Source organism: Hoplias malabaricus, chromosome 17 (assembly GCF_029633855.1).
Source record: "Hoplias malabaricus isolate fHopMal1 chromosome 17, fHopMal1.hap1, whole genome shotgun sequence".
Classification (NCBI taxonomy): Eukaryota; Metazoa; Chordata; class Actinopteri; order Characiformes; family Erythrinidae; genus Hoplias; species Hoplias malabaricus.
The window spans coordinates 4,717,099-4,743,031 of NC_089816.1; the positions used below are offsets into that span (position 1 = coordinate 4,717,099).

The window sequence follows — 25,933 nt, forward strand, 5'->3', positions numbered from 1 at the left end:
ATGTGTGTTTCTTAGTGTTTTGCTTTGGTGCTGAAGGACTAGGTTGAGGAGTTTGCTGAGTTGCAAAAGACAGAAAAGCCAGGCAGCTGGAGAAACAGAGCTTGGTGCTGTGAGAAGAAGAAAATAAAGAAGAAAAATGGGAGGAGGAAGAGGAGGAGCACGACTGTGGGAGGACAGAACAGAGGCGTATATAGGGAGAGAGAGAAAGGGGGATGATCATATCCATATGGAGGAGGCTGTTCCCTCAACTTCCTGAGACAAACAAGAGACGCAGTGAGAGTGAGAATAAGGGGGAAAAAAGAAAATGGCACACTATTAAAATACAGAAAAGCAGTGAATGTTGTGTTCACTGGAAAAGTCAGAATGGATTTAAAATCAGACTCAGAAGAGACAATAGAGCATCTGGCTTTGGCCCTCTTTGTTCTTGAGAGTGTGTACGAGGAAATTTGCTGAGATTTGGAAATGCTTGAGAGAGTCCTGAGTGGGCTGGGCTTGGTTTCACACACCCGTGATGAAGTAAAATCATTTGGAGGAATTCTCTCCAGACTGTGTCCTTTCCTCTCCCTTCCTCTGCCATCTGGAGCACTGAAACACTTCCATCTGTCTTGGGCTCTTGGCTGTGACCTCGATGTCTCTGTCTCTGGGACAGCACTTTCTTGTTGGGAGGAGGAGATGTAAAAACGGGACAGTGGAGGGACAGACTGTTTTTGAATCTCGTGCATGTCATTTCCACTGAACCAGTTTGCCCAATGGACTACTGGCTGCATGTGACTCTTTGAGGAGGTTGCAGACATCAGCTGAACTTTTCTGAGGGGTGCATGCCCCCCCCTTTTTTTCCATATAAGGCTATAATGACTGAGTGGAAAATCATTTGAATTTTGTGGTGGTTCAGCTCCACTGCACTCTCAGATCTCGAATCGGCTCTTCTTTCTTTTTTTAAAGTCTGCTCGTAGTTCCTCTTCTTGGAATAGTTTTCTTTCTGGTCACTCGTGCATGCAGAGAGTAGATGCTTCTGTTAACGCGATGTGTTCATGAAGATTTCTCAGCTTTGCAGCCTTTGCAGTTTCAGCTTTACTCTGGAAAGGGTCCTGGAGAATAAGACTCTCCCTCAGAATGCTGTTGTACATCTGAGCAAGTGGCAAACATTTGTCCAAAGAAAGAAGACCTGGAGACACCCTCAGCACAATACACAGTCATGAAAAGGCGAGCACAGTTTGGTGTGTAAACACAGGGATTGGATTTTGGGGCTTAAAGCTGCTGGTGCTTTTGAATCTGATATTTGTGGAATGCTCTGAAGCGGGAGGAGACATGATCGTGAAGGCCTGATCGTGGACTTCTCAGGTGTGGGGTCATGACTACTTAAATTTGTCCTTCACCCTGACACCTTCTTGTCTGTCTTGGATTAACAGTTCTACTCTTCTTTATTTGTATATTATAAAAAAGTTAAGTTGTTTCTGAATCTGCTGAGAATGACAGAACGCCTGAAGTTTAAGGATTGAAAACAAGAAGTAACCCAGACTGTAAATGAACAAAGTGTCTAGTAACTGGGTCATCGTTGGCAGTGGCATCAACTGCTACATGTGCTGCGCACTCCGCCAGTTTGTACCTTGGTCACTGTGGCCATCTAAATAGGTTGTATTGTTCATCTGTTGTCGGAGGCTGGACACAGGGCTTGCTTAGTGGCTGTAGCCAGTCATCATGGCGACAGCAGCATGGTATCACCGGGACATCAGTCGGGTGCTGGCAGAGGAGCTGCTGGCTCGGGCTGGACGGGATGGCAGCTTTCTGGTGCGGGACAGCGGGTCGGTTCCTGGTGCTTATGCGCTCTGCGTGCTGTGAGTAGCATCTAAACACATCCACACACATTTATTTAGGTCCACATAACACAGTTTAAAAAGCGCAAAACACAGTTTAAAAAGGCCCAAATCTTTTCTGATGCATTAGTATTCCATTCGTGCAAAAACAAGTGATGAAAATCCACATCACAGTGCTGCAGTGCAGCACATACTAATGGATAAAAAAGCATCTCTTCTTCCAAATGTGTTTACTTCACACACACAAACACACACACAAACGGTACAATTTAAAGCCTGTTTTATATATATATATATATATATATATATATTATTTGGTTGTAAATATTATAAATATCATTAATAATAATTTAACACAGAGATAGGAATTGCGACAGTGACCTTTTTTTTGTCTAATGGTGAAAGTGTCAGAACTCAATAAAAAATTCAAGATAAAGTATAAACCCAGACCTGAGAATCTGAATTTAGTGATTTCACACATTAAATGAACACACCACATGATCGCTGTTGTATAAAAACACACTCTGTTTGTGGATACTTCATTAAATGGTTAAACCTATTTACAAATATGTGTTGAAGCTAACAAGCTGCATGCTAACTGATGGAGGAGAAAACCTTAGGTCAGTATCTGGCAAGATCTGAGGTTTAACAGTGTAAATGGATGTGAGTTCACTATTTGGCAAACAACAGGTCATTGTTGCCTTTTCTATCTATGTGTTATAACTTATTATTAATTACTATCAGTGTATTAACAACATATTTAATAAACCTTTGTAATTGTAACCTTATTCTAATGCGGTACCAAACAAACAAAGAAGCACAAATAGTTATATTAATTGTTTTATGATCGCCAGCTGTGATGAATGTCATAGACTTTTGTATCTGGAAATTCTGGAAACTGCAGATTTTGGCTGACTCATGCTTCATGCGCTGTGCTTGGGGTGTCACAAAACCTAATTTGATTTGTAGTCTCACAGTACTGTGCAAAACCAAAAACACCATGTTCAACAGTGAACCATTAAGTACAAGCTGTTCATTTTCAGCAGGTATTTCTGAGAAAAATAAGGTTTCATTAAAGTGAAGTAAACTTGGAGTAAACATTTAAACCGAAGTTCATAAATACTGAGAAAACGACCATCCTAACGACCATACACTAAAGTAAAAAGCATTGAAATCATTGAGAGACAGCAGAAATATCAGCTCCAGTCTTGGTTCAGATCTCACCCTGTAGGTATTTGTGTCAGTCCTTCCTTCTATTGTGAGAAAACGAGCAGTGCTATGGGTCAGAAAGTATGTGGAGCTGTCAAGAAGCCCCTTCTAAGAAGGGATTTGATTACTCAAGTGTAGCATCCTCAGTTTTGTCTTTCTGTCATTATCTTTGAGTGCAAGCTGGTTTTGTCAGTAATGCTCCAGTGGCTACAATACTCAACAGTGGCTCACTTGGGGTTTTGCTGTGGAAATTACCTATACCTCACGAAAGCAGGATGTGACTCTCTCGCACAGTATGTGCATGCCTTCAGCAAACCCACAAGTCTGTTCTTGGGAGTCGCTTTTTCCAAGAGCCAGTGTGTGTCACCACACCCATTTGTTTATTGGCAGCTTTCCCCCATGATGTCCATTTAAAATGTCCATTAAATTTTACATGCAAACACTCCTCCCCAAAAGCCAAGGGGCAAGTGTGTCAAAAATAGACTGTACTAACTACTGTATAAACCGATCAGCAATCTGTACTTCGGCTTGTGTCCGAGGGATGGAATAAGCGGCTCCTCTGTCTGGCTCCCACATCACATTTCATACAGAACTCTGTCCATGGGGTTGCCTGTAATATTTACATTCATGCATTTTAGAAGATGTTTTTATCCAGAGTGACTAACAAAAGTGCCTTGTTGTCTTCTCCCAGAATGCTTCCTTTCCAATACAAACAGGTCCTACATAACCTTGAACTACAGCTAGAAACTGGAGTCAGTGCTAAAACCTAGAAAGAGAGACATACAAAATAAAATTTTGATTGGGGTGGTGGATAGTTCTCAGTGCTGCAGTGACATAGATGTGGTGCTGTTAGTGTGTCGTATGCTGATATGAGTGGATCAGACACAGCAGTGCTGCTGGAGTTTTAAAGCCCTCAGGGTCACTGCTGCAATGAGAAAAGTCCATCAACCAAAAATATCTACAAGATGGGCCAACAAGGTAGGTCTAATCGAGTGGACAGTGAGTGCACACAGTTTTTAAAAACTCCATCAGTGTCACTGCAGCACTGAGAATGATCCACCACCCAAACCATACCTGCTCTGTGGTGGTCTTGTGGGGGTCATGACCATTGAAGAGCAGGGTGAAATGGTGGTAAAGTGTGCAGAGAAACAGGTGCACTACAGTCTGTAATTATAAAATTACAAAGAGCTCCTGTATGGACAGTGGAGCTGATAAAATGGAGAATGAGTGTAAATACAAGATAGGTGTTCCTATTTTTTTAAATATTACTCGATATAGATTAGTGATTACTGTGCATTTTTAAATATTTCCTCATTCGTTCATTCATTTATTGTCTCTTACCCGTTATCCAGTTCAGGGTTGCAGTGAGTCCAGACCCGAAATCATTGGGCGCAAGGCAGGAACACACCCTGGAGGGGCCGCCAGTCCTTCACAGGGCAACACCCACTCACACGTTCACTCACGCTCTCACACCTATAAACACTTTTGAGTCACCAATCCACCTACCAACATGTGCTTTTGGACCATGGGAGGAAACCAGAGCATGCGGACATGGGAAAACACACCAAACTCCTCACAGACAGTCACCCGGGGCAGGACTGGAACCCCCAAACCCAGATCCCTAGAGCTGTGTGACAGCAACACTACCGGCTGCGCCACCATGCCACCCATTTCCTGGTTCAGTCTCTTAAAAATAAATGTGCCTGAAACCTGACATGATGCAATAGAGGTAGTACATTTAATTACTGGGGAAACATTTTCAGTGGATGGTTCTTTAGACTCCCAGCATGTTTTAAGATGCTCATTAACATAATAATATCAAATGTTTTGCTACAAAACAGAGCAATGGTGAAAAAATGTGATACACTTTTTGGGTTTTTCTTACTTCCTTTGTGTAATGTTAAGCTCCTTTGGGAGCACATCTGCAAATACATTGTACAATGCTCAGTGTTGATATGCATGTATCATAGATACACTGGGTTCAGTATTTAACATGTTAAAAGAGACAAAACAAAGTCACTGGACATATGACATTTTAATTTTAGAGGCTAAATATCCGTCCTCAATAGATGTGGTAGAGGCACATGGTCAGGGATTCTCTCAGGGCCGCTAGTGGTGACCAGTGTTCCAGAAAGCTGTCACTATTTCAGTGAAAGAGACATCGGTGCCAGTTCAGGTCCTCACTAGGTCAGAAATGTTTCAGGCCCCAGGATGCTGGAAGTGTGAGTGAGCTCCAGTGACCGCAATGCTCTCTCCCTTTCACTTCCCTCTCCGCCAGCAACATTCCTGTAGCCTAAACTCTCCAGCTCTCTCAAATTTTTCTGCTCCCCCCCCTTTTTCATTCTCTCTCCCTCTCACTCCCTCTCTCTCTCTCTCTCTCTCTCTCTCTCTCTTGCTCTCATGCTATTTGTAGTGTCTCATTTTTTGGGCAACTTAAATGATTCATCTTTATGTTTCTTTTATTTGTGCATTGTAAAACAGACAATGTTAAATCTGTTTCCACCTGAACTTGCTCATGGGCTTGTGAGTGTAACTGAAGGGAATGGTTAAATGGTTAGAATTTTTTGTTTTATTTGTGTTCTGATGAAAACTTTACAAATAAGTGACAGATACAACTGGTTGGGACATTAACAAAGTCACAATGACTAGAAACTGGGTCGCTGTGTCATTCGGCATCACCCACAACATGTACTGGTTGCTTTGCTAGTTTGTTCCTTGGTTTTTGTGGCCACATAAATGAAGACTAAAGCCCATAATGTGAAAGATCACCCAAATAAACTAACGTTTATATATAGTTAGCTAAGTGGTGACACTTATGTGTTTAGTTTCTCTACATTTTAACCAGAACTTCTTTCCTGTGTGTAGGTTCCAGCGCCATGTGCACACTTACCGCATCCTTCCTGATGCAGATGGACTGCTAGCTGTCCAGGTGAGAGCACATATTATTAATAATTGATATAACCAACATTGTTATTGTCATAGATATTTATGCAGCGTTAGAAAATTGTCAAAGCTGAAAATAAAATTATTTTCTGCCTTATGTATTTTTAATACCATCAAAGCAGTTCATAACACTATCAAATATATTTGATTTGACATCTCCTCTGTCAACTGAATTTTTTTTTTAATACTTTTTGTTTTGTTGACAAAGTTGCTAACATAATGTCATATCAAACCTTTACCTTTTGACCAGACCATTACAGTCAATTGAGCTTGTCTCCTACTTCTAAATGATATTATTGGTCATTTGAAACCATCAACTTGTCCTACAGATAACCCCCATTATTTTCCCTATAAAATAGATCAAAAAACCATATCTAGATCCTCTTGGTACTTTCTAATTTTAGACCAGTTTCCAAGTTCTGTTTCTTTCAAAAATGTTGGCAAAAGCTGTATTTATACTGTAGTTATTTTTAGATAGAAGTGGTACCCTTGAGGTGTTCCATTGTGGTCTGAAGCACTCCATAGCTTTAAAATTTAACTTAAAAGAATTGCTAGCTACAGACTCTGGGAATTCTGTTATTTTTTTACACTTTTAGATATCTCAGCTGTTTTTGGCACTGTAGATCATAGCATCCTTACATCTCATTTGGAGCAATGTGTTTGCAACAACGGTACTGCCTTAGAATGGTTTAGATAAAATTTGGAAGTTAAGAGGTTTTTCCGTCAGCCTTGGTGATTTTGAATCCTCTCTTGTGTGGGGTCCCCAAGGGTTCCATTTCTGGGCCAAATTTATTTTCACCGTATATGCTCTCTTTAGGGTTCCTACTTAGGGAATATGGTATTTCCTTTTATTGATATGCAGACGATTTGCAAATTTACTTGCCTTTGCACAGAGAGATACTCATTAAAACCACTGCTACACTGTCTTGAAGACATGAAAGCCCTGGTGATACTATTTTTTTTTTTTGACTTCAATGAAAATAATAGGGACTTATGTTTTTAGAAACATATATAAAGACCTTGTGTAAAACATCTAAACCTAGCTACATTCTGGGTCTTCCTGTCATTGGCTTCCTATACGGTTTATGAATGATTAAAAAAAAAAAATTCTGCTTGTTTAAACTCCTGTCTGTCTTTGAAATTGTACAAACATATGTTCCTTAAAGGTCACTTTGATCTAAATTGAAGCATAGGGTATTTTGTGCTTTTGAGTTTCCACTTCACGTTAGCATGCCCTCATATTTGTTTTTAAATCATGTCTTAAATCATACCTTTGCGCATTTATACTTTTATGTTTGATCTGTTTTGGCTTTTGCTGCATTCATTGGATTGTTCAATAAAACTGACATGGTTTTACAATAGGTTTATGCAATTTGCTATGAAAAGCTATTGTAGGTGTCATGCGGTCTTATAAATGATAACCTACAAAACAAATACTAAATGCTAAGTTTGGAATACTACGTTTTGATACTTTGGTTGCTCGGTAGTTGTCTGTGAATGGCTGTGAAATTTTGTTAAAATCTCTTGCCTTCATAGTTGCATGTGAATAGCTCCCTGATGTTTAGAAACTTCAGTCTGCTAAACATGAGTGCTTTTCAAAGCCATGCCTATGTTCTTTATCTCATAATCTGATCATATCAGGTCACAAAATATATATAAATAAATAATACAATAACCTTAAGATGTTATTTAAGTTTTTAAATAATTTTTCATTTTGGTACATCACTAAATTTAAGTGCTTCATGTCCTCGCGCCACTAAAACTTTCTCAGCTACTATCTGAGAACAATGGCAGATATAACAATGCTTGGTGCTTTTAGAATGCCATCCTTTAGTATCATTTTGACTATTTTCTCTTTTTTAAGACTCAACATAAAACCTACCTTTTCTCTGAGTGCTACACTTCCACTTCCTCTTGACCTTTCGCCATCTTAGTGCTTTTTTTTCTAATCAACTGTAAAGCAACTTCAAGCTTGAACAATGTTTTATAAAGGAAAGGATTTGTCATTCACCTTTACTATGTGAATATATATATATATACATTCATATCACCACAACATGACAACAGTTTATACATGTGATAATAAATTTGATTCTTTTACAACGTTATTAATCTTGGAGTGTGGTTAAGTACTAAAATGCATTTTTAAATGAGATAAATAAGTAGGAAAAAAAGGTAAACATCTTCAAATAATGGAAGGACGTTTCAGAGAAATGTACGGTTTCAATTTTTTTTTAATTTCTTACATTTTTTTATTTTAAATATATATTAGATTTTTAAAAAATTATTTAATACAAATTCTCATTAGATGGAGTGATTGGCTTGAGTCATTTCTTTTCTAGCAGCTACACTTGGTATTCCAAATAAATATTTTGATTGTGTGTTAATGCTGTTGAATGTAGGAGCTGAAAAAGAAGTTTTTCCCAATTTAAAGTGATCTCTTATATTCACTGATTCTGTGTAAATCTCACTTCAAAAAGTATTTATTTTTTAATATGGCTTTAATATGGCTTCCTGGGAGCTACAAGACCTCCCAACCACTGGAAAAGTCACTGAACAGGTGTAATAAACTAATCTAATAAGGCTCTTCTATCCAAGTACACTCTATTAAGCTGAAGTTGATATCTTCCACTGAAATTCACAATATTTTGTCCAGACTTCCTCTGGAATGCTGTTATTAGTGTCCTTTTCACATTTTTGTTTTAGGTGGTACTTGCTTTTTTGCTTCTTGGTGTCCCCTGTATATTCTGGAGAACACTTTAAGCCCAGAATCGTCTCTGTAGGCATTTAAAAACACATTCATTAGATGATTATCGGACGCTTTCGTACTGTACCTGAAGAAATCTAAACGCTTGTATGTAAATATGTGTTCATTCATTTGAAATACACAAATTTTCTGTTGTAGAAACTGCGAGTTTAGTGCTTTATTGTCTGCAAACGTGTGACCTGAGGCTGTTTCAGTTCTTTAAGCTGAGAGAACTGGAGAAGTAGGAACAGTGACATTTTTATGCTTGTAGTGCCGTCTGGTTTTGTTACAATGGCACCAGCAGTGCTGTGTGTGTCTCCATGTGTGTGTAGCAGCATGTTTGCCGAATGACCTCAGTAGCTCTCTGAGTAAATGATGTGTTTCACACAGATTCCTCAAACACCCACATGTAGTATCCAGTGAGGAACGGCTGGAATGGCCAATTAGCCTGTATGTGGGAATGTACATACATATACATTATTACACAGTAAATACATATTGAACACACAGGTTCTCTTTTCTATTGTCTGACAATGTATCATGATCTGACTAAGAGAATTGGTCCATGTTAAATTAATTAATTCATTCATTCAATGTCTGTTACTGATTTACCCAATTCATGGTTGTGCTGGGCCTGGAACTTACCTGGAGTCACAGTCACCCAAGGCAGGGCTTAACCCTACAACCCGAGGCCTGTGGACCTGTGTGACAGCAACAGTACATGTTGCACCACCATGCCACCCCCCCCCAAACTAAAGTATTCTGATTTCAGGTGTTCCTCCTGTTAAGGATATATTTTGGATATGCAATTTTTTGAAATAGTGATATATTTGTGTGAATATGTATGATCCTGTCTGAACTACACATAAACAGCTGTTGCTCAACTTCCAGTTAACGTTTGTTTATCTGAAATGAAAGGTATAAACCAGACATATGTTCCTCTTTTTGAAATAACACATGTCTGCTGCTGAGCATTGAGGTACTGAATGGTGTACTTTCATCGATCCACAGCCCAATTCGGGATCTCTGTACACCCTCTAGTCCATTGGGCGTAGTGACTTAAGGCTCCTGCTTGCTATTAAGAACACACCGAGGCAAAAACAATAGTCAGAGAAACAAAACACCCCGCTAACCAGTGAGAGCATTTCTGATTTTAATCAAACACAGGCAGGCACAGACAGACTCACAGAAACACACGCACATTCTTATTTTCTGTCAGCTTTTATTTGTGCCTGGCTTTCTGTCTGTAAATATAAGAAAAAGAGCTGGTTTGTCTGTTCATTTGACTGAAGAGCCAGACATTTTCCAAATATCCAACCTCTCCCACTGCTTCTTTCTTTCCTTTTAATCACTTTTCAAGGCAGCGCTTCTAGTCTGGAGGAAAAAATGCTACTATTTGAAGATTTTTGGCAACTAATGTGGACCGGGTCTGCCAAAATGGTTTCTTCTACCAGGCTAAAAAAACTTCTACAAAAGCCTTTCAGGAAACGACATGTTCTATTTGCAGTGTTGCTTGGTGGTACTGCTTGACACTGCTGATTGTGTGTGACTGTCTGTGTCCGTGTGTGTACTCATGCTTATGTATGTACTGATGTAAAAACTTGCTTCTAGACAGAGAGAATTACTTCTAGGTAGACAATATTTGTTCAAAGCATGTTGGCACTTGAGGGAATGGCCCATGACATCATTCTGTAGTGTGGTTATAATAACACATATATACTCCACCAGTAGTGCACAGCAAAGCAAATAAATGAGATACATAATGCAGGTCACTTGTAATATTCCTCTCTAAATGTGATTTGTTACTTTTGTTCAATATGAATTGGCAGGTTTTTTTTGTGTATTACAGTGTTTTAAATAAATTCCAGTGGCGTTTGGTAGCAAAACACAATTAAAAAAGTAAAAAACTACCTACAGAAGGGCTGCACTATAGAAAATGTTTGGGAGCATCTATATTATACTGTACCTGGACATCTTTATCATTAGTGAAATCAACTGTTTTAAAGAACTGTTTTCCAATGTATTTCAACATCTGTACGAAAGACAAACTGTACGAAGGAAGTAACGAAGTACGAAGTAACGAAGGATATATTGATTATGTTGTTAAAATCACTTTGAATGTCAGCTGCATTTATCAACAATATTTGAGGAATGCTTTATATAACATGATGGGTGAGTAATGCTGCCTACCTCAGCTGCAGCCTTGGCTTTGGGACAAAGCGTGAGGACACCTGTTTAAATAAAAGGGATCAGGTGCGCAGCTTCTTTATTGGAGCGACAACCTGAAGACACACACCCTCTGTAGATAATATAATAAGTATAATCCCTTTCTTAGGCAGGGCTGCTGTTTTCCATGAGTCCTTTATGTAATGTAGGCTTTTTTATTTTACTTCATTGTTGTATGCGTATTGTATACAAATGGCTAAATTCCATATGATTTTGTACTATGCTTTATTGTGCACAGTTTATAAAGGAATGATTATTTTAAGCCGTATTTATGGCACTCTGTTTTACATAGGGAGGCGTTAGTGATGTATTTTTTATCCCCCATAAACAACGCTGTGTGGTGTTTTGTTTTTTTTGTTAGACCATACAAGGAATGCAGGTGAACTGTTTCCGAACACTTGGTGATTTAGTTTTGGGATACCAGCAACCACATAAAGGCTTGGTGACCCCACTGCTGTATCCAGTGGGCCGAGAGACTGAACCGGTAGATGAGAGCTCTGGTGAGGCATACGCACTCTCTCTCTCACACACACACACATCTTTTGATGTACTCTTCTGTACATGGTGGTGCACAAATCCACTGTGAACTATTGCTTGCAGAAATGTAATTTTCACAGATGAGTCCCAAGAATAAAAACATAATTGCAACCTTGATGCAAAACTCAATATATGACACATACTACAGAGCATCTAGACAAACCAGGTGAGATTTGGCCAAAAGTGCTATGGACGGATGAAATCAAACTAGAATTATCTGGCCACAGTCAGAGAGAGTATGTTTGGAGTGAAATAACATACCAGTAAATCCTGAAAGTATGTTGAACGACATGTTAAATAGCTGCATCTGAAAATAAAAAGGCTGTTACAACAATAAATTACAATTGAATTGTATGGACAACGCAAATAAAAAAGCAGTGCTTTCTAAATGTACTTTTTCTTGCATTCACTGCAGACCATGAAAACAGGAAGTTTCATCTTTTGTCCATTTAACTTTATTGAATTCTTAAATATACATCCATTCCTGCCATTCACACGATTCTCATAATTTGGTTCAAAAGCAGCATCGCGGAAAGGCCTTGTTTTTAAGGAGCAAAATGTGCAGAGGATTACAACTTTCCCGACAAGTGCACAAGAAAATGATTAAAAGGTTAAAAACAATGTTCCTCTCAGAAAGATAGGAAGGGCTTTGGATTTTTCACAGTCTATGGTCCTTAACATAATCAGAAGGCTCAAAGTATGTGGAGGAATTTCAGTGTGTTTTTTTATGAAATAATTTGCAAGAATGAAAATTGATTTTTTTTAAAAATATAAAAACCTGATTTAATTCATGAGGTAAAACTTCAAACAATGTGCTGTTTTCCAAGCCGCAGATACTTTACATATTGTTGCTTTCTGTTTCTTATTTGCTACATTTACATTATATAACACTGGGCACTTTGCACAAAGGTTGTTCCTGTGTTGTTTCAATCATCTAATCTTCATTTCTGCTTCGTCCAAAGACATACAAATATTTTTTTAATGGCTCCTAGTTTAAAATACATGTTTAAGCAAGTCTTGCCAAAGATGCATTACACAGAATAGTTTAATGTGGCAATTGTCACTCAGTATTCTATCCTTTTTGTTCACTATTCCAGACACCATTGAGTAGACACCCTTGGGTAATAATATATATTAAAAGGAGAGTGTCTCATGAAATTAAGACCCACATTTTCATGTTCTGAAAAGCTTCTTTACATTTGTAGGGCTAGACTACTTGCATTTGGAAAAAGGATTTGCCGATCTGTCATTGTGGGTTTTATAATGTGTATGTTGTAGATGGAGATGATGAGAAGCCAGCTCAGGGGTCAGTGTGGAGCCCCAAATCCCGAAGCTCTCCTCCTGTAGCTCCAGTGCCTCCTGCAGGCCAGCCTCCTCCTCCTGTTGCACAAAAAGGAGCGCCACAGCTACTGCTGCAAAGATTGCAGGAAACCACTACTCCTAGGTAACGCCAACCACCTTTCGCACTTATATTATATCAAAGGTTCACCCTGGTCCTACTTGCTTTCTTTTCACAAGCTTAGAAATGACTATTTCATCTCAAGGGGAGCAAGCATCTTTTTAAATTTGTCAGATTTGTATAGCTTTCTGCCCTTTATTCATTGTATGGAAGCAATGCACATTAGATTTACTATGATGGTATATATTACACGTTTTGCCAGTCAACTAGAATGGAGCCTTGAGTTTTAGGAAGGATGTTATTGTATGTTTTAAATTTCCTCCAGTGTGAGGTAACCACAATTTACAATGAAATATTTTAAAGTTTGTAGATTAGGTGTAATCTGTCTAAAAACAATTTGTCTCAGTGTCAGATTTAATATGTTTAATTTGGTTTAAAATGAGCTGATACTATCTAATCAACTGTTGAAGATTAGTTCTCTAAAAAGTGGCCTGTGTTGCTGCAAATGAAACGTTTGAACGATTCCTGCAGTGAGGAGGACAGGTATATCACCATGAGCCTCTTTCTGCTGAGGTACTGCTCGATATAATGGCACTGACAGCTGTATAATGAGAGGGTTTTTGTACCAGTGTGGCATCAGAAATGGTGGCTCTGCTGAGTGAATATTTGCATGGAGATGTAGCTCTGGATCTGGAGAGTTTGAAGAAAGGTGGCTCAGGACTTCAATCCCTCAGACAACTCCTCTCCACTGCCTGCTACAGACTGCACAGGTAACATAACACTGCCACGGATACTATATTAACGATAGCATGAAAATAAATAATGTTTTGTTTAACTTGATTGCAAAATAATAATAATTATTGTCACCACTCACAGTGAGATTGATCAGACAATGTCCAGTTTGGAGACTCTGGCTAAAGTTTTTGACCATCCCAGTTGCCCCCTGACCTGTTCTAAAATCCAGGTAAAGCCCATCACGTACAGATCTGAAGTATGGTGATTAAATAAAATAGACGAATTTTGTAGAGAAAATGCTTGTGATATAATATTATAATAATGTTCATTGAAGAAAAACTGCTGTGTGAACAGGCACCTGCCTTGTATGACTGTCCTGCTTTTGCAATCCACAAGCTAGCATGGCTAGATGCTTCTTGGAATTTGGAGACTGGGGTGGCAGTATTCTTAACTGGATGTATGATGCTACAAAATTACAAAAGCTCTGAAACTGATTGTATAATGTACACAGGAAAAACTGATTTTTAATTATTTGAGAATTCCTATGTTCAGTGAATGTAGTACATTTTAAGGTGTCATCTGGTATACCACCTCAGGATGCTTCATGTACCACCAGTGCTACACATGCCACTGGTTTAGGCCAAAACCATTCAAAACTATTGCAATGCAATGTCAAAGGATAGTCAGCATTTTTTTTAATAAGAATTTCATGTCTGAATTTTCTGTGAGGAACTTTTAGGAGCATAAATTTCATGGAATGTTTGATTCCTGTCACCACCACAGTGCATACTTGAAGATTCTTCTGAATGGAACATCTTAATTAAATTATGCAGAAATCAGTGGAATTCCCATGTGAGAGGAGCAGGGCAAACATCAGAAATGGCCCCCTCTGGTGGCTGACTTTTATTCATTTTCGTTTGTGAAAGTATGTGTATTTTCCTGTTTTAACAGAGAAGGGCTTGTTAATAAGCTGATTAATTAGACAAGGGGCCTCCTAAATAAATTGGGCAGTAATTTACTGCTTAATTTCTTCCTAGGAAAAGGTATATGTTCATACGTATAATCTGTAAAACTCATTGTGCATTGCACTCTGGAACTGCTTTTCCTCTCACAGATTCAACGCTTATTGTCTACCAACTTAAGCATGAATTCTGATGTGTGTATGAGTCTTATGATTAACGCTGCATGTGCTGAAATACAGAAAAACAGTCCTGGTTATGTGAAGGAATAGAGTTGTGAATTTGTTATCCAAGGAGAATGACCTTGCTGCCCAAACCCAATCTAATGTACAATGAACAAATGTATCTCTTGCTTTCTGTACTCTAGAATATGGGCAGGGGTCCAGACGACAACATGGACATGCTACTCCACAAGATGATGGCCCTGTGTAACCTGTTGTCTTCTTTGGAGAAGAGGGTATTCAAAAATCCTCAATTCAGCATCACTCATCATCATGTTTAATGTTATATTTTTATTTATTTTTCCTCCCTCAAGAATCAAGCCCTTGCAATGAAGAACCATATATGCACGTATTTATTTATTTTATCCATCCATCCATTAAACCGCTTATCCAATTCAGGGTCACGGTGGGTCCAGTGGGGACAGTCACCCGGTGGAAACCCACGCGGACACAGGTAGAACACACCAAACTCCTCACAGACAGTCACCCGGAGGAAACCCACGCAGACACAGGGAGAACACACCACACTCCTCACAGACAGTCATCCGGTGGAAACCCACGCAGACACAGGGAGAACACACCAAACTCCTCACAGACAGTCACCCGGAGGAAACCCACGCAGACACAGGGAGAACATACCACACTCCTCACAGACAGTCACCCGGTGGAAACCCACACAGACACAGGGAGAACACACCAAACTCCTCACAGACAGTCACCCGGAGGAAACCCACGCAGACACAGGGAGAACACACCACACTCCTCACAGACAGTCACCCGGAGGAAACCCACGCAGACACAGGGAGAACACACCACACTCCTCACAGACAGTCACCCGGTGGAAACCCACGCAGACACAGGGAGAACACACCACACTCCTCACAGACAGTCAAACCGGTGGAAACCCACACAGACACAGGAAGAACACCCCAAACTCCTCACAGAGAGTCACCCGGTGGAAACCCACGCAGACACAGGGAGAACACACCACACTCCTCACAGACAGTCAAACCGGTGGAAACCCACACAGACACAGGAAGAACACCCCAAACTCCTCACAGAGAGTCACCCGGAGGAAACCCACGCAGACACAGGGAGAACACACCACACCCTTCACAGACAGTCACCCGGTGTAAACCCACACAGACACAGGGACAACACACCACACCTCTCACAGACAGTCACCCGGTGGAAACCCACACAGACACAGGGAGAACACACCACACCCCTCACAGACATTCACCCGGTGGAAACCCACGCAGACACAGGGAGAACACACCACACCCCTCACAGACAGTCACCCGGTGGAAACCCACGCAGACACAGGGAGAACACACCACAGTCCTCACAGACACAGACAGTGACCCAGAGCGGGAATCGAACCCCAAACCTCTAGGTCCCTGGAACTGTGTGACTGCGACACTAACCTGCTGCACCACTGTGCTGCCCCTTTATTTATTTTATGAAACTCTTAACCATGAAATGACATTGTTTGTTGCCTTGCATACAGTATAAAGCAGTCATTATATTATAAAAACTTTTTGCCTGTTTATTATGCAGTAATTTTCCATTCAAACCTATTCAAAACTGTTTGCTTTCACTGCTAATGAACAACTCAACGGAGCTCATAAAAACGGCTCATATATGTTTCTTTGTTGTAAAGATTCAATTGCCTAATTCTTCAGTGTTCTGTTTTAATTCATTCATTCATTCGTTCATTTAACTGCTCTGCCACATTTCTTTTGTAGGTTCTTAAGGCCCTCCAGGAAGCTGTGGCCAATCACAATCTCTCTGTGCACTCAGCACCTCCACCTGAACCAGTGTCACCTGTAAAACAGGCCAGCAAATCCATCCCTGTGCACAGCTTTCAGGCAAGTCCTCCTCCATGAATGTGACGCTGTGTTTATTAGGGAGTAGTTGGTTATCGCAACATTAATAATATTGCATTGCATTTTCTAATTACTTACCCACACATCAACATAGTAACTTTAAGGCGGGTGAGAGAAATTTAGCTAAAGAATGAATGAGAATTCTCAGTAGAAAACTATTCAATACAGTGCCTGTTGTGAATTGATTTAAATAAGTATTGTTGGTTTTATTATCAGTATATTTTATTTATATGGATTCATTCCGATCCTTTTGGAAGCCTGAAAATAAAATACTGTATTCATGTTTAGGTGAAGGTGGTTGGATACAGCAAACAGACAGTGTCAGTGGACGTGGACAATGGGGCACTCCTCTTTGACCGGAAGATTGGCTCATTTGGAGTGGACACCATCACACATGACAGGAGTAAGTTTGTCTTGTACCCTTCACTCCTTCGCAGACTTCAAATATTGTATGTCATAGCCCAGATCCTGAAGGGCTGTAGCCCAGCACAGTTTGTTGATTAGCTTTTTCAAATGCGTCTGATTCAGCTCAGCAACTGGAGCAAGAAATTACCAAATTGTGCTCAACCCATGCCCACCAGGTCTGGACCTGTCTACCGCTTTACTAATATAGCAGATAACATAATGTAATGAGAGTTTTGGTGCTAGTTCTACAGCTGGTGAAATTTCAGAGCAGCCCAACCAAGCTGAGGATGATCATTGATAGTCATCACAAACCTCCACGAGAACTGCTGTTTGAAAGCTTCAAGGTTAGACATACAACTAAGAGAAATGGACATTATTATAATGGACATAATTAAGTGATCTGTTTATTATATACCAGATTATCAGAGTTTTTAAAAGGCGATATACAATAAAACATATTACACATTTAAATACTACATATTACAATACTTTACATTGTTTTTCAAAGATTCCAAGACATGTTAATGATATAAGACTAAATAAAAATATTAAAATGAAAATATGAAAGAAAATTTAAAATCTGCATTATTTTCAGACAAGTTGACATTTCCAGATTGATGTATTGATGTAGCATTTTGATCTAAGGTCAGGTTTATTTGATTAATTTAAGTGAAATGTGATCTCCTCTGCAGAAAAGAGAGGCTTTCTGCCAACTTCTGCAGTTGATGAAGACCACCTATTGCCAACAGAGTGAACCGGACCTCGTTTCTGTGTTTGTGGGCACATGGAACATGGGTAAACCTTTGGAATACTGTTTAAAAATGTTTTATTTAAATAGATGTTTAATCGTTCATACAGTGCAGTATGAAAGTGTTTATGAAGTTAAATTCACCCAGAATTCCATTGAGGAATGGCTGTACTGTGTCTGACTGTACAGATGATTATGGTGAAACCCTGTTGATGCCTATTGTGTATTTCCAGGTGGCTCCCCGCCTCCCCGTTCTCTCCAGTCATGGGTAACCTGCTGTGGTCTGGGACTGACACCTGACGAGTCAGTTTCCTCGCTGCCGCATGATATATATGCTCTCGGAACTCAAGACAATCCACAAGGAGAGAGAGAGTGGGCAGAGCACATCAGAGTCACTCTTAAGAGTGCCACTCATATTGACTTTAAACAGGTGAAAGACTTGTGAAACATTTATTCATACATGGTCCGTCTTAAAACATTGCTGTTTGTTTGTGACGCAGTAAAGTAGTTATATGTACACGGATCAACCGTTACATTATGATCACCTGTTTGTTTCTACACACACTGTCCAGTCCCTCAGCTCCACTGATCACACAGGAGCACAACTACAAACTGTAGACCATTTGCTGCTCTGCATATTTTGTTTGCCCAGTGTTACTGCTAAACTGAGGATAGCCCACTAATCAAAAATATCCAGCCAACAGTGTCCTATGGGTAACGTCCAGTGACCACGGATGAAGAACTAGAGGATGGCCAACACACATTATACAGCAACAGATGGGCTACCAATAAGGTAGGTATGTCTACTAGAGTGGACAATGAGTGGACAGTGTTTAAATCAGCACTGCTGTGTCTGTTCCACTCTCACCAGCACAACACACACTATCACATCACCACAGCGTCTGTATCACTGCAGCGCTGAGAATGATCCACCAGACAAAAATATAGCTGCACTGTAGCTGAGGGGACCTGAACATTGAAGAACAGGGTGATGGGTGGTGGAAGTATGCAGAGCAACAGATGAACTTCAGTTTGTAATTGCAGAACAACAAAGTCCACCTGTAAGGAGCCGAGAGAATGGACAATGAACATAGAAACATGGTCATAATGTTATGGATGTGTGTATGTAATCATTTATTTTATTTAACACTCGTTAAATACAAGATGTTAATTATATATATATGACGACAAAAGCAGGATATTTTTGTCTGAATCCTGTATTGCGAAGGATTTACACACTCTAACTACTGAGGAAAAAGAAAATCGGTGAATCTCTTGTATAATGTTCTGTAAAACAGGCTTCCTGGATCCGTGAAAATATTCGGATCTTATCATTATGAGTGAGAACTGAGCAAATGAACAGGTGTTCCCTAAAGTGTGCACAGTACTATATACAGCTATTTTTTTTTTCTCATGCTGGTTCAGTTAACTAACAATTGCATTAGCTCCTTTACCACTGAGCATGTGCTATGTGTGAACGTCCTGCAGGTGGCACTACAGTCTCTGTGGAACATCAGACTGGCTGTATTTGTGAGGCCTGAACATGAGGGACGCATCAGTCAAGTAAACACTGCCAATGTCAAGACGGGCCTAGGAAACACACTGGGTAGAGCCACTACTCAAATAATGTATCAATAATGGCTCTCTCTCTCTGTCTTTTACCACTTTTTATCTTTTACTCCCTTGATTTCTTGAAGTCCCCCTTCTCAGTCTTTTGCTCTACAGCCAAATATGCCATGCCCAAGTGAGAAGAAACAATAGGTTGAGGTGATGTCTACAGAAGCAGTGCTTATTTTATTTATTTTTTTCTGAATGCTTGCAGGAAACAAAGGGGCCGTGGGCATCTCCTTCCTCTTTAATGGCACGTCCATGGGTTTTGTGAACTGCCACCTGACCTCAGGCAGTGAGAAAGCTCTTCGGTATTCATCCCCACCCACATCCAAGCACTCCTTTCATATCGCGCATCCGGTGCCATTTTCAAGTAATATCTGTTCCTGTTTATTCCACATTCTTAGAACGTACACAAGCCACTTAAACTGTAGAACATGGTTCCATTGCTTCACAAATAATGCTGGAAGGCTTTTTATGTTCCTCTAGCTAATGCTTGAGATTGGAAATAGTGATTTTAAACCCATGTACATTTGCATTATTATTTTATTTTATGCTTTTCTTTGTAGCGGTGGCGATTGCTCTAAGACTGCAAGGGAAACTCAGCTTCCCCTAAAATTAAAAAAAATAAGTGATCAAATATATACTGTTGTGTGTACATGTCATTGAATAAATATGCACTACAACGCGCTCAACTTTTGTTCAGAATCAGCTTCTTATCACTAGTAAAGTTGCGGCTTTCCTCTCAATCATTCCCACAGCTTCACAGTGCCATAAACAGTGCGTACGCTAAGCGTCCACTGAGTTCAATAGCGAAGTAGCGAAGTGCAGCGAAACGAGACGAGTCATTGGATAAATGCTGGGCTTTGTCCCGCCCATCGGACGCTCAGCGTCTCTGGGGGTCTATGGGGCAGTGGGCTGGCCTCGGCTGGCCCGGACGCTCAGCTTCTGCATGATGATTGGATGATCTGTCTGAGGCTGAATCCCTTTTTGATTGACAGCGAAATGAGCGAATCAGCGATCCTTTGGTGTAAAGATCCGTGGGAGCACAGTCGGACACACTTCACATGGGCCAAGGCCGTTTAAGCAGCCTAGCTCTGCTGGCCATTGAGAGGACACTAGTCAAGTCCCTGGAAAAGACGCCTTGTTGGTACGACAGGGTCACAGAGCATTTTCTTAAAAAGGAACAGAGGGTAGAATTTACGTATAAATAAACCAACACATTTTATGATGTAGGCCGGAATTGAGCTTCCCCTCCTTGAAAGACCAGCATCCGCCACTGCTTTGTAGGTTATACAAACTGCATGTGCACAGCTGAATATCTATATCAGCAATAGGTGCATATTAAAGTAGCTCAGTTGGCTATTTATAAGCTCTCTCCAGAAATGTTTGGACATATGTTTATTTTGTGATTGTAATTCCCCACCATGACTACGGTAGCACTACCGTAAACCACTATTCAGCTCGGTTTTCACTGATTGTACTCATCTTCATAATTTCATTACATTCTGCAATTTAAAATAACATTTTTAAAAATTGATTTTCATTTGAGCAGCTCTTGTACATTATGAGTACATGTATTTGGAACCACTAATAACTTCTGTCTTTATTTATTTGCAGGAGAAATCAGAACTTTCAAGACATCCTCAGACTCTTGTCCCTAGGAGACCATCAGCTCAGTGCCTTTGACATCAGTCTGCGCTTCAACCATCTCTTTTGGTGTGGTGACCTCAACTACCGGCTGGACCTTGATGTCCAGGTTACACAGACTTTCTGTTTAGATATCTGCATCTTTTATGAGACCGCTGTTAAACTCTTTGCATTCCAGCTTCATTCAGTTCCTCATGTCATTATCACAGTAACGCATTCTATGAACCTTGGTGTTGGTATGTGAGATTTCTGAGATCAAGGTCTTTGCCTCCTGACTCACTCTTTCTTACACAGGAAATTCTAAAGCATGTGTCAAAGCGTGAGTTTGAAGAGCTGATGTGTACTGACCAGTTGACTCGGGAACGGCACAAAAGAAAGGCCTACTTTAACTTCAGTACGGATCTTTACTTTTTCAATACATCAATATTACACTGGAAAATCACTGGATTAGGAACACCTACCCTGTATCTACACTCAGTGCCCAATTTATCAGCTCCACTGACCCTGCCAGAGCACTTTGTAGTTCTACAATTACAGACCGTAGTTCACCTGGTTCTCTGCATACATTCTTATCCCCATTTCACCCTGCTCTTCAATGGTCAGGACCCCCACAAGACCACCACAGAGCAGGTATGGTTTGAGTGGTTGATTATTCTCAGCACTCAGTGTCACTACAGCACTGAAAATGATCCACCACCCTAATCATGACTGCTCTGTGGTGGTCTTGTGGGGGTCCTGACCATTGAAGAGCATGGTGAAACAGGGATAAGAACTACAAAGTGCTCTTGCAGGGTCAGTGGAGCTGATAAAATGAGCAATGAATGTAGATGAAACATAGGTGTTTCTAATCCAGTGATTGTTCAGTGTATGTGCATATGTATCGTTTTATTATCATTGCTTTTGTTTGTGTTTAGTGTTTTCTAATGATATTTGCTCTTTCTCACTTCCCAGAGGAAGAAAAGATCTCATTTCCACCTACTTACAGATATGAGCGTGGCTCCAGAGACTGCTACCTATGGCAGAAGTACAAGTCCAGTGGGGTAGAAGTTTATTAATTTCACTTGTCCTTGTCGTTATTGTTTAGTTATATGTCACCTGGATTCAAAATATGCAAAGATTAAATTACACTTTTCTTTATATGGTACAAATCGTATAGGAACGTACCGATCTAAATTGAATAGAGTGAAAAGCATGAATGTCTCCACTCACTTTCTGCAAAATAAAAGACCACAGTTTGCTCATCGTACCAGTGCAACATTAATAGCAGTGCTGTGTAATTCAGAGACTACCCCTTTGTCTATAAAATTTCCATGTGCTGAAGTAGAAAAAAAGAGGCAGAATATTTTTTTTGTGAGATTTACATTCAAAAAGATCATTTTCCACACCTCCTACGTTCAGCCTTAAAGCTGGTTCTATTTTCTGCATATCCTCGTAATCTGTAAGAAATTCAGTGATGTTGAGGCTTGGGATTTGGGGCAAATCTGCCGTTCTGAGAACACCAACAGCTTCTTTGATTAATTTGCTATGTCTCAGGGTAATTTCATTAAGGGCTTCTTGCAAATTCCATGTCCTTTCAGACTCATTGTTGAGCTGTATTCAAATCTAAAGGACGATTGATTTTTCTCCCGTATAGTATGAATAGTCTTGCTTTTCTGATGGGTATTGCTACTGTAGTTATTTGATGGTTATGAGTTTGGGAAACTCGCCCTTGTCCTTAATTATTGGACATGTAACACATCTAATCTCCTCAGAACTATCTTTGCAAAAGTATTTTTTTGAAAGGTATTGACTAGGAATCAAATAAATTAAGGGAGTTCTCTGAGATTTGCACAGTGTTTGTGTGTTCTTATGTGTTCTGCTTTGGCTACTTATGCCTGCTATCTGAGCATATGCATATCTTCATGGTTCCACATGTGTTTTCATAATAATCCACCTACACTGTCAAGACATTAACAACAGTTCTGGAGGATCGTGCCTCTTTTGACTGATGTTATGTAGACGTATATATCTGTTAACCAACATTAAGCTAATTTTCACTGCCTGGACCTTCCAAATGGACACTTATTCCACTCAGGGGTAAGCTGCAGACAGGTTAAGTACGCTGTCATGACTTCTAAAACTGGTCTGAGTAATGCCTATGTCCTTGTGTTCCTAAATGAGGGGAGCAGATGCTTTACTTTTAGGCAAAATGAATGCTGATGTTCCCAGCAGATGTATTGTAAAATAAATAATTATTTCATATTTACTAAAACCCTGAAGTCATATCTGTGGATTCAGCTACTTTAAGGAGCAACCATTGTGAACACAGACATTCAACTGTGCACACACAACTTTTATAATCTTCATAGGAATGCGCTAAAATGAAATGTGACACTCTATATCAGCTGCACATGAGCCTAAAAGGGTTTTAAACCTCTCTTGCATTGTTGCGCAGCATTATTGGAAACTGGAATTTTGGTTTCCGTCCGAACTGAATGACATCAGGTCCTCATAGCATTTTTCCAATACCTAGGCTAAAGCCTTTACAGAAAAGTAGACACTGTTCCTGCATTAAAAAATACATGATGGAAGTGAGGTTTTGCAAACTGCTATATGCATGCACATATAATTGAAATTCTCCTGTATTTCCTCAGGTCAGAGTGAATGGGCCTTCATGGTGTGACCGTGTTTTGTGGAAATCTTACCCAGAAACCTATATCACTTGTACTTCTTATGGTATGTTAAACTACAGTATTTGATTGCCAGGGTGCCAAAGATGTGGTCAATTATGTTAATGGGAACATATCCCAATCTTCTTGCATTATGGTATTACATGCTGTGCCTTCTGTGGCTGATCCACTTGTACAATAACATACACCACCACATCAGTGTCGCTGCAGCACTGTGAAAGAACCACCACCCAAATTATACCTGCTCTGTGGTGGTCTTGTGGGGGTCCTAACCATTCAAGAACAGTAGAAAATGAGTTGGGTGTGTGTGTGGGTGGGGGGTGTACACAAAGCAACAAATGGACTGGTGGATTTGTTTTTGTAGAACTACAAAGTGCTCCTGTGGACAGTGGAGCTGAGAGAATGGACAATGAGTGTAGATGGTCATAATTTTATGGTTGATTGTTGTGCGTTGATAAAAGAGGAGTAGGTTGCGTTTGGGTACTACTTTTGCTTTATGACAACTTGCATGTAAATGGGTTTATATGTCTCAAGCATCAGGGAAAAGAATCAAAGGATATATGGTTGCTTTCATTACTGCTGTGAACCAGTGCGATTATATAAGTTTACTTTAGAATCTGCTTTAAGCTTTTTAACCGAAAACACTTTTGAAGTTTAATATAACAACAGCTCCAGAGTCCTGGGGTTGTGGGTTCAGTTCTGGCCTTGTGTCAACGTGAGGCCTTTCGGTGCTTTCTCCTCGTCTCTGTTTGTTTTTCCACTGGTGTGTTCAGGTTTCCTTCCACAATCCAGAAACATGTTGGTGGGTGGACTGGATGTGTGAAATTTCCCAAAAGTTCCATGAGTGACTGCATGAGTATATGACAGGTGCCCTGTCCAATGAGTATGCCTCCTTTGATCTGCATGTCACTGATAACCAGCTCAAAGATCTGAGAAATGGCTCAAATTCTTACAGGATGGTGACCAGACAGGCAATCAAACGCTGGACTGTTCTTTCCGTAGCATTCCTGGATGAAAAACATAAGGGCTGTAAAGGTTTCCTTAGGATATGTTTGTAGAGGCCATAACACTGGTCTGTGGTCCATCATCAGAGTCATATCCTGTCTGACTTATGGTTCTAAAAGTCCACACAATACAACCTCCTCAGCAAAGTCACTGTTAGAACAGGAAACGCTTTGAGGCGTATGGTATGGTGCAGGAAAATGAAAAGCGTTTTAGAATCAGGGCACCGATTTAGAAATTGTGATGTCAGCAATGTGTTCTTTTCTTTTGACATTCTCAAGTCTAATTTTTTCTCTTAGGGTGCACTGACGATATCTTCACCAGTGACCACTCTCCTGTTTTTGCTACGTTTCAAGTTGGAGTGGCTGCGCAGTTCCCCAGACAAGGTTTGTAAACTAACTGAAAGTGGCATTCTCAGTTTCTTATTTGACTTGAATTTCTTCAACACTCATAGTACCCCATTCCTCATTTTGCAACAACTCATGGGGTTATCAGGAGGCTGCTGAGTGTACTGTTCTATACAATCCTTTCCTGTCCAACACTTTGGTTCTCCTTGATATTTTTATTTCTGCTGAAACATTTCTTTCAAGACCTTTTCAAACTTGATTATTTATTTGTCAGCCCCACGTACCAAGACATTGTACTCACAGATGACAGCTTCATTGACAACATTTTTGAAAGCTTTAGCCGTTTATTGCTGACCGTATGCATCTGTCTGCTTCGTGGATTTAGATTCAAACTCGTGTTCAGACCGAGCTTGGATTGAATTGGAGACAATTGAGACCATAGTGAAGACTTCCAGCAAAGCCAAGTTCTTCATTGAGTTCCACTCCCGCAGTCTAGAAGGTGCCTTTTGTTCCCCATTTTCCTTCAGTGTATGAGGCATGCTGAAGTCTGGCTTTGTTAACATGTCAAAAATGTCAATAAGATAATGTGGGAATTTCTTGTTTTCTTTTCTCTTTTTACTGTCTTTCTGAGTAGAACCTCGTCGTTCAGCAGAGAATGACTCTCAGAGTTGTGAGGTGCCAGGGTTCCTTAAACTGGGCTGGTCTTCCAAACAACTTCCAAAGGTTCAGAACTACACTCACAATTAGTCTTTGTACCTTTCTTCATGAAATAAAAACGAGATAAATGAGCACACGGGGTTTGAATGTGTAACAAGTATGATATAAA

General features: G+C 40.0%; 1 protein-coding gene across 1 annotated transcript in view; it reads left to right on the forward strand.

Moving 5' to 3' along the window:
* The window catches only part of inppl1b (inositol polyphosphate phosphatase-like 1b), a 31,132-nt gene continuing 5,199 nt past the window's right edge, over positions 1-25,933 (forward strand). Inside the window, exons 1-21 of the mRNA XM_066649782.1 lie at positions 1-1,835; positions 5,889-5,952; positions 11,300-11,438; positions 12,754-12,919; positions 13,504-13,644; positions 13,751-13,838; positions 14,936-15,025; positions 16,538-16,660; positions 16,967-17,081; positions 17,327-17,427; positions 17,776-17,878; positions 18,065-18,261; positions 19,320-19,437; positions 19,654-19,750; positions 21,060-21,198; positions 21,384-21,483; positions 22,041-22,129; positions 23,723-23,804; positions 25,060-25,146; positions 25,493-25,606; positions 25,742-25,830. Of these exons, the coding sequence (XP_066505879.1) occupies positions 1,699-1,835; positions 5,889-5,952; positions 11,300-11,438; positions 12,754-12,919; positions 13,504-13,644; positions 13,751-13,838; positions 14,936-15,025; positions 16,538-16,660; positions 16,967-17,081; positions 17,327-17,427; positions 17,776-17,878; positions 18,065-18,261; positions 19,320-19,437; positions 19,654-19,750; positions 21,060-21,198; positions 21,384-21,483; positions 22,041-22,129; positions 23,723-23,804; positions 25,060-25,146; positions 25,493-25,606; positions 25,742-25,830 (2,379 nt within the window). The 5' untranslated portion in view covers positions 1-1,698. The remainder of the gene's footprint in view (positions 1,836-5,888; positions 5,953-11,299; positions 11,439-12,753; positions 12,920-13,503; positions 13,645-13,750; positions 13,839-14,935; positions 15,026-16,537; positions 16,661-16,966; positions 17,082-17,326; positions 17,428-17,775; positions 17,879-18,064; positions 18,262-19,319; positions 19,438-19,653; positions 19,751-21,059; positions 21,199-21,383; positions 21,484-22,040; positions 22,130-23,722; positions 23,805-25,059; positions 25,147-25,492; positions 25,607-25,741; positions 25,831-25,933) is intronic.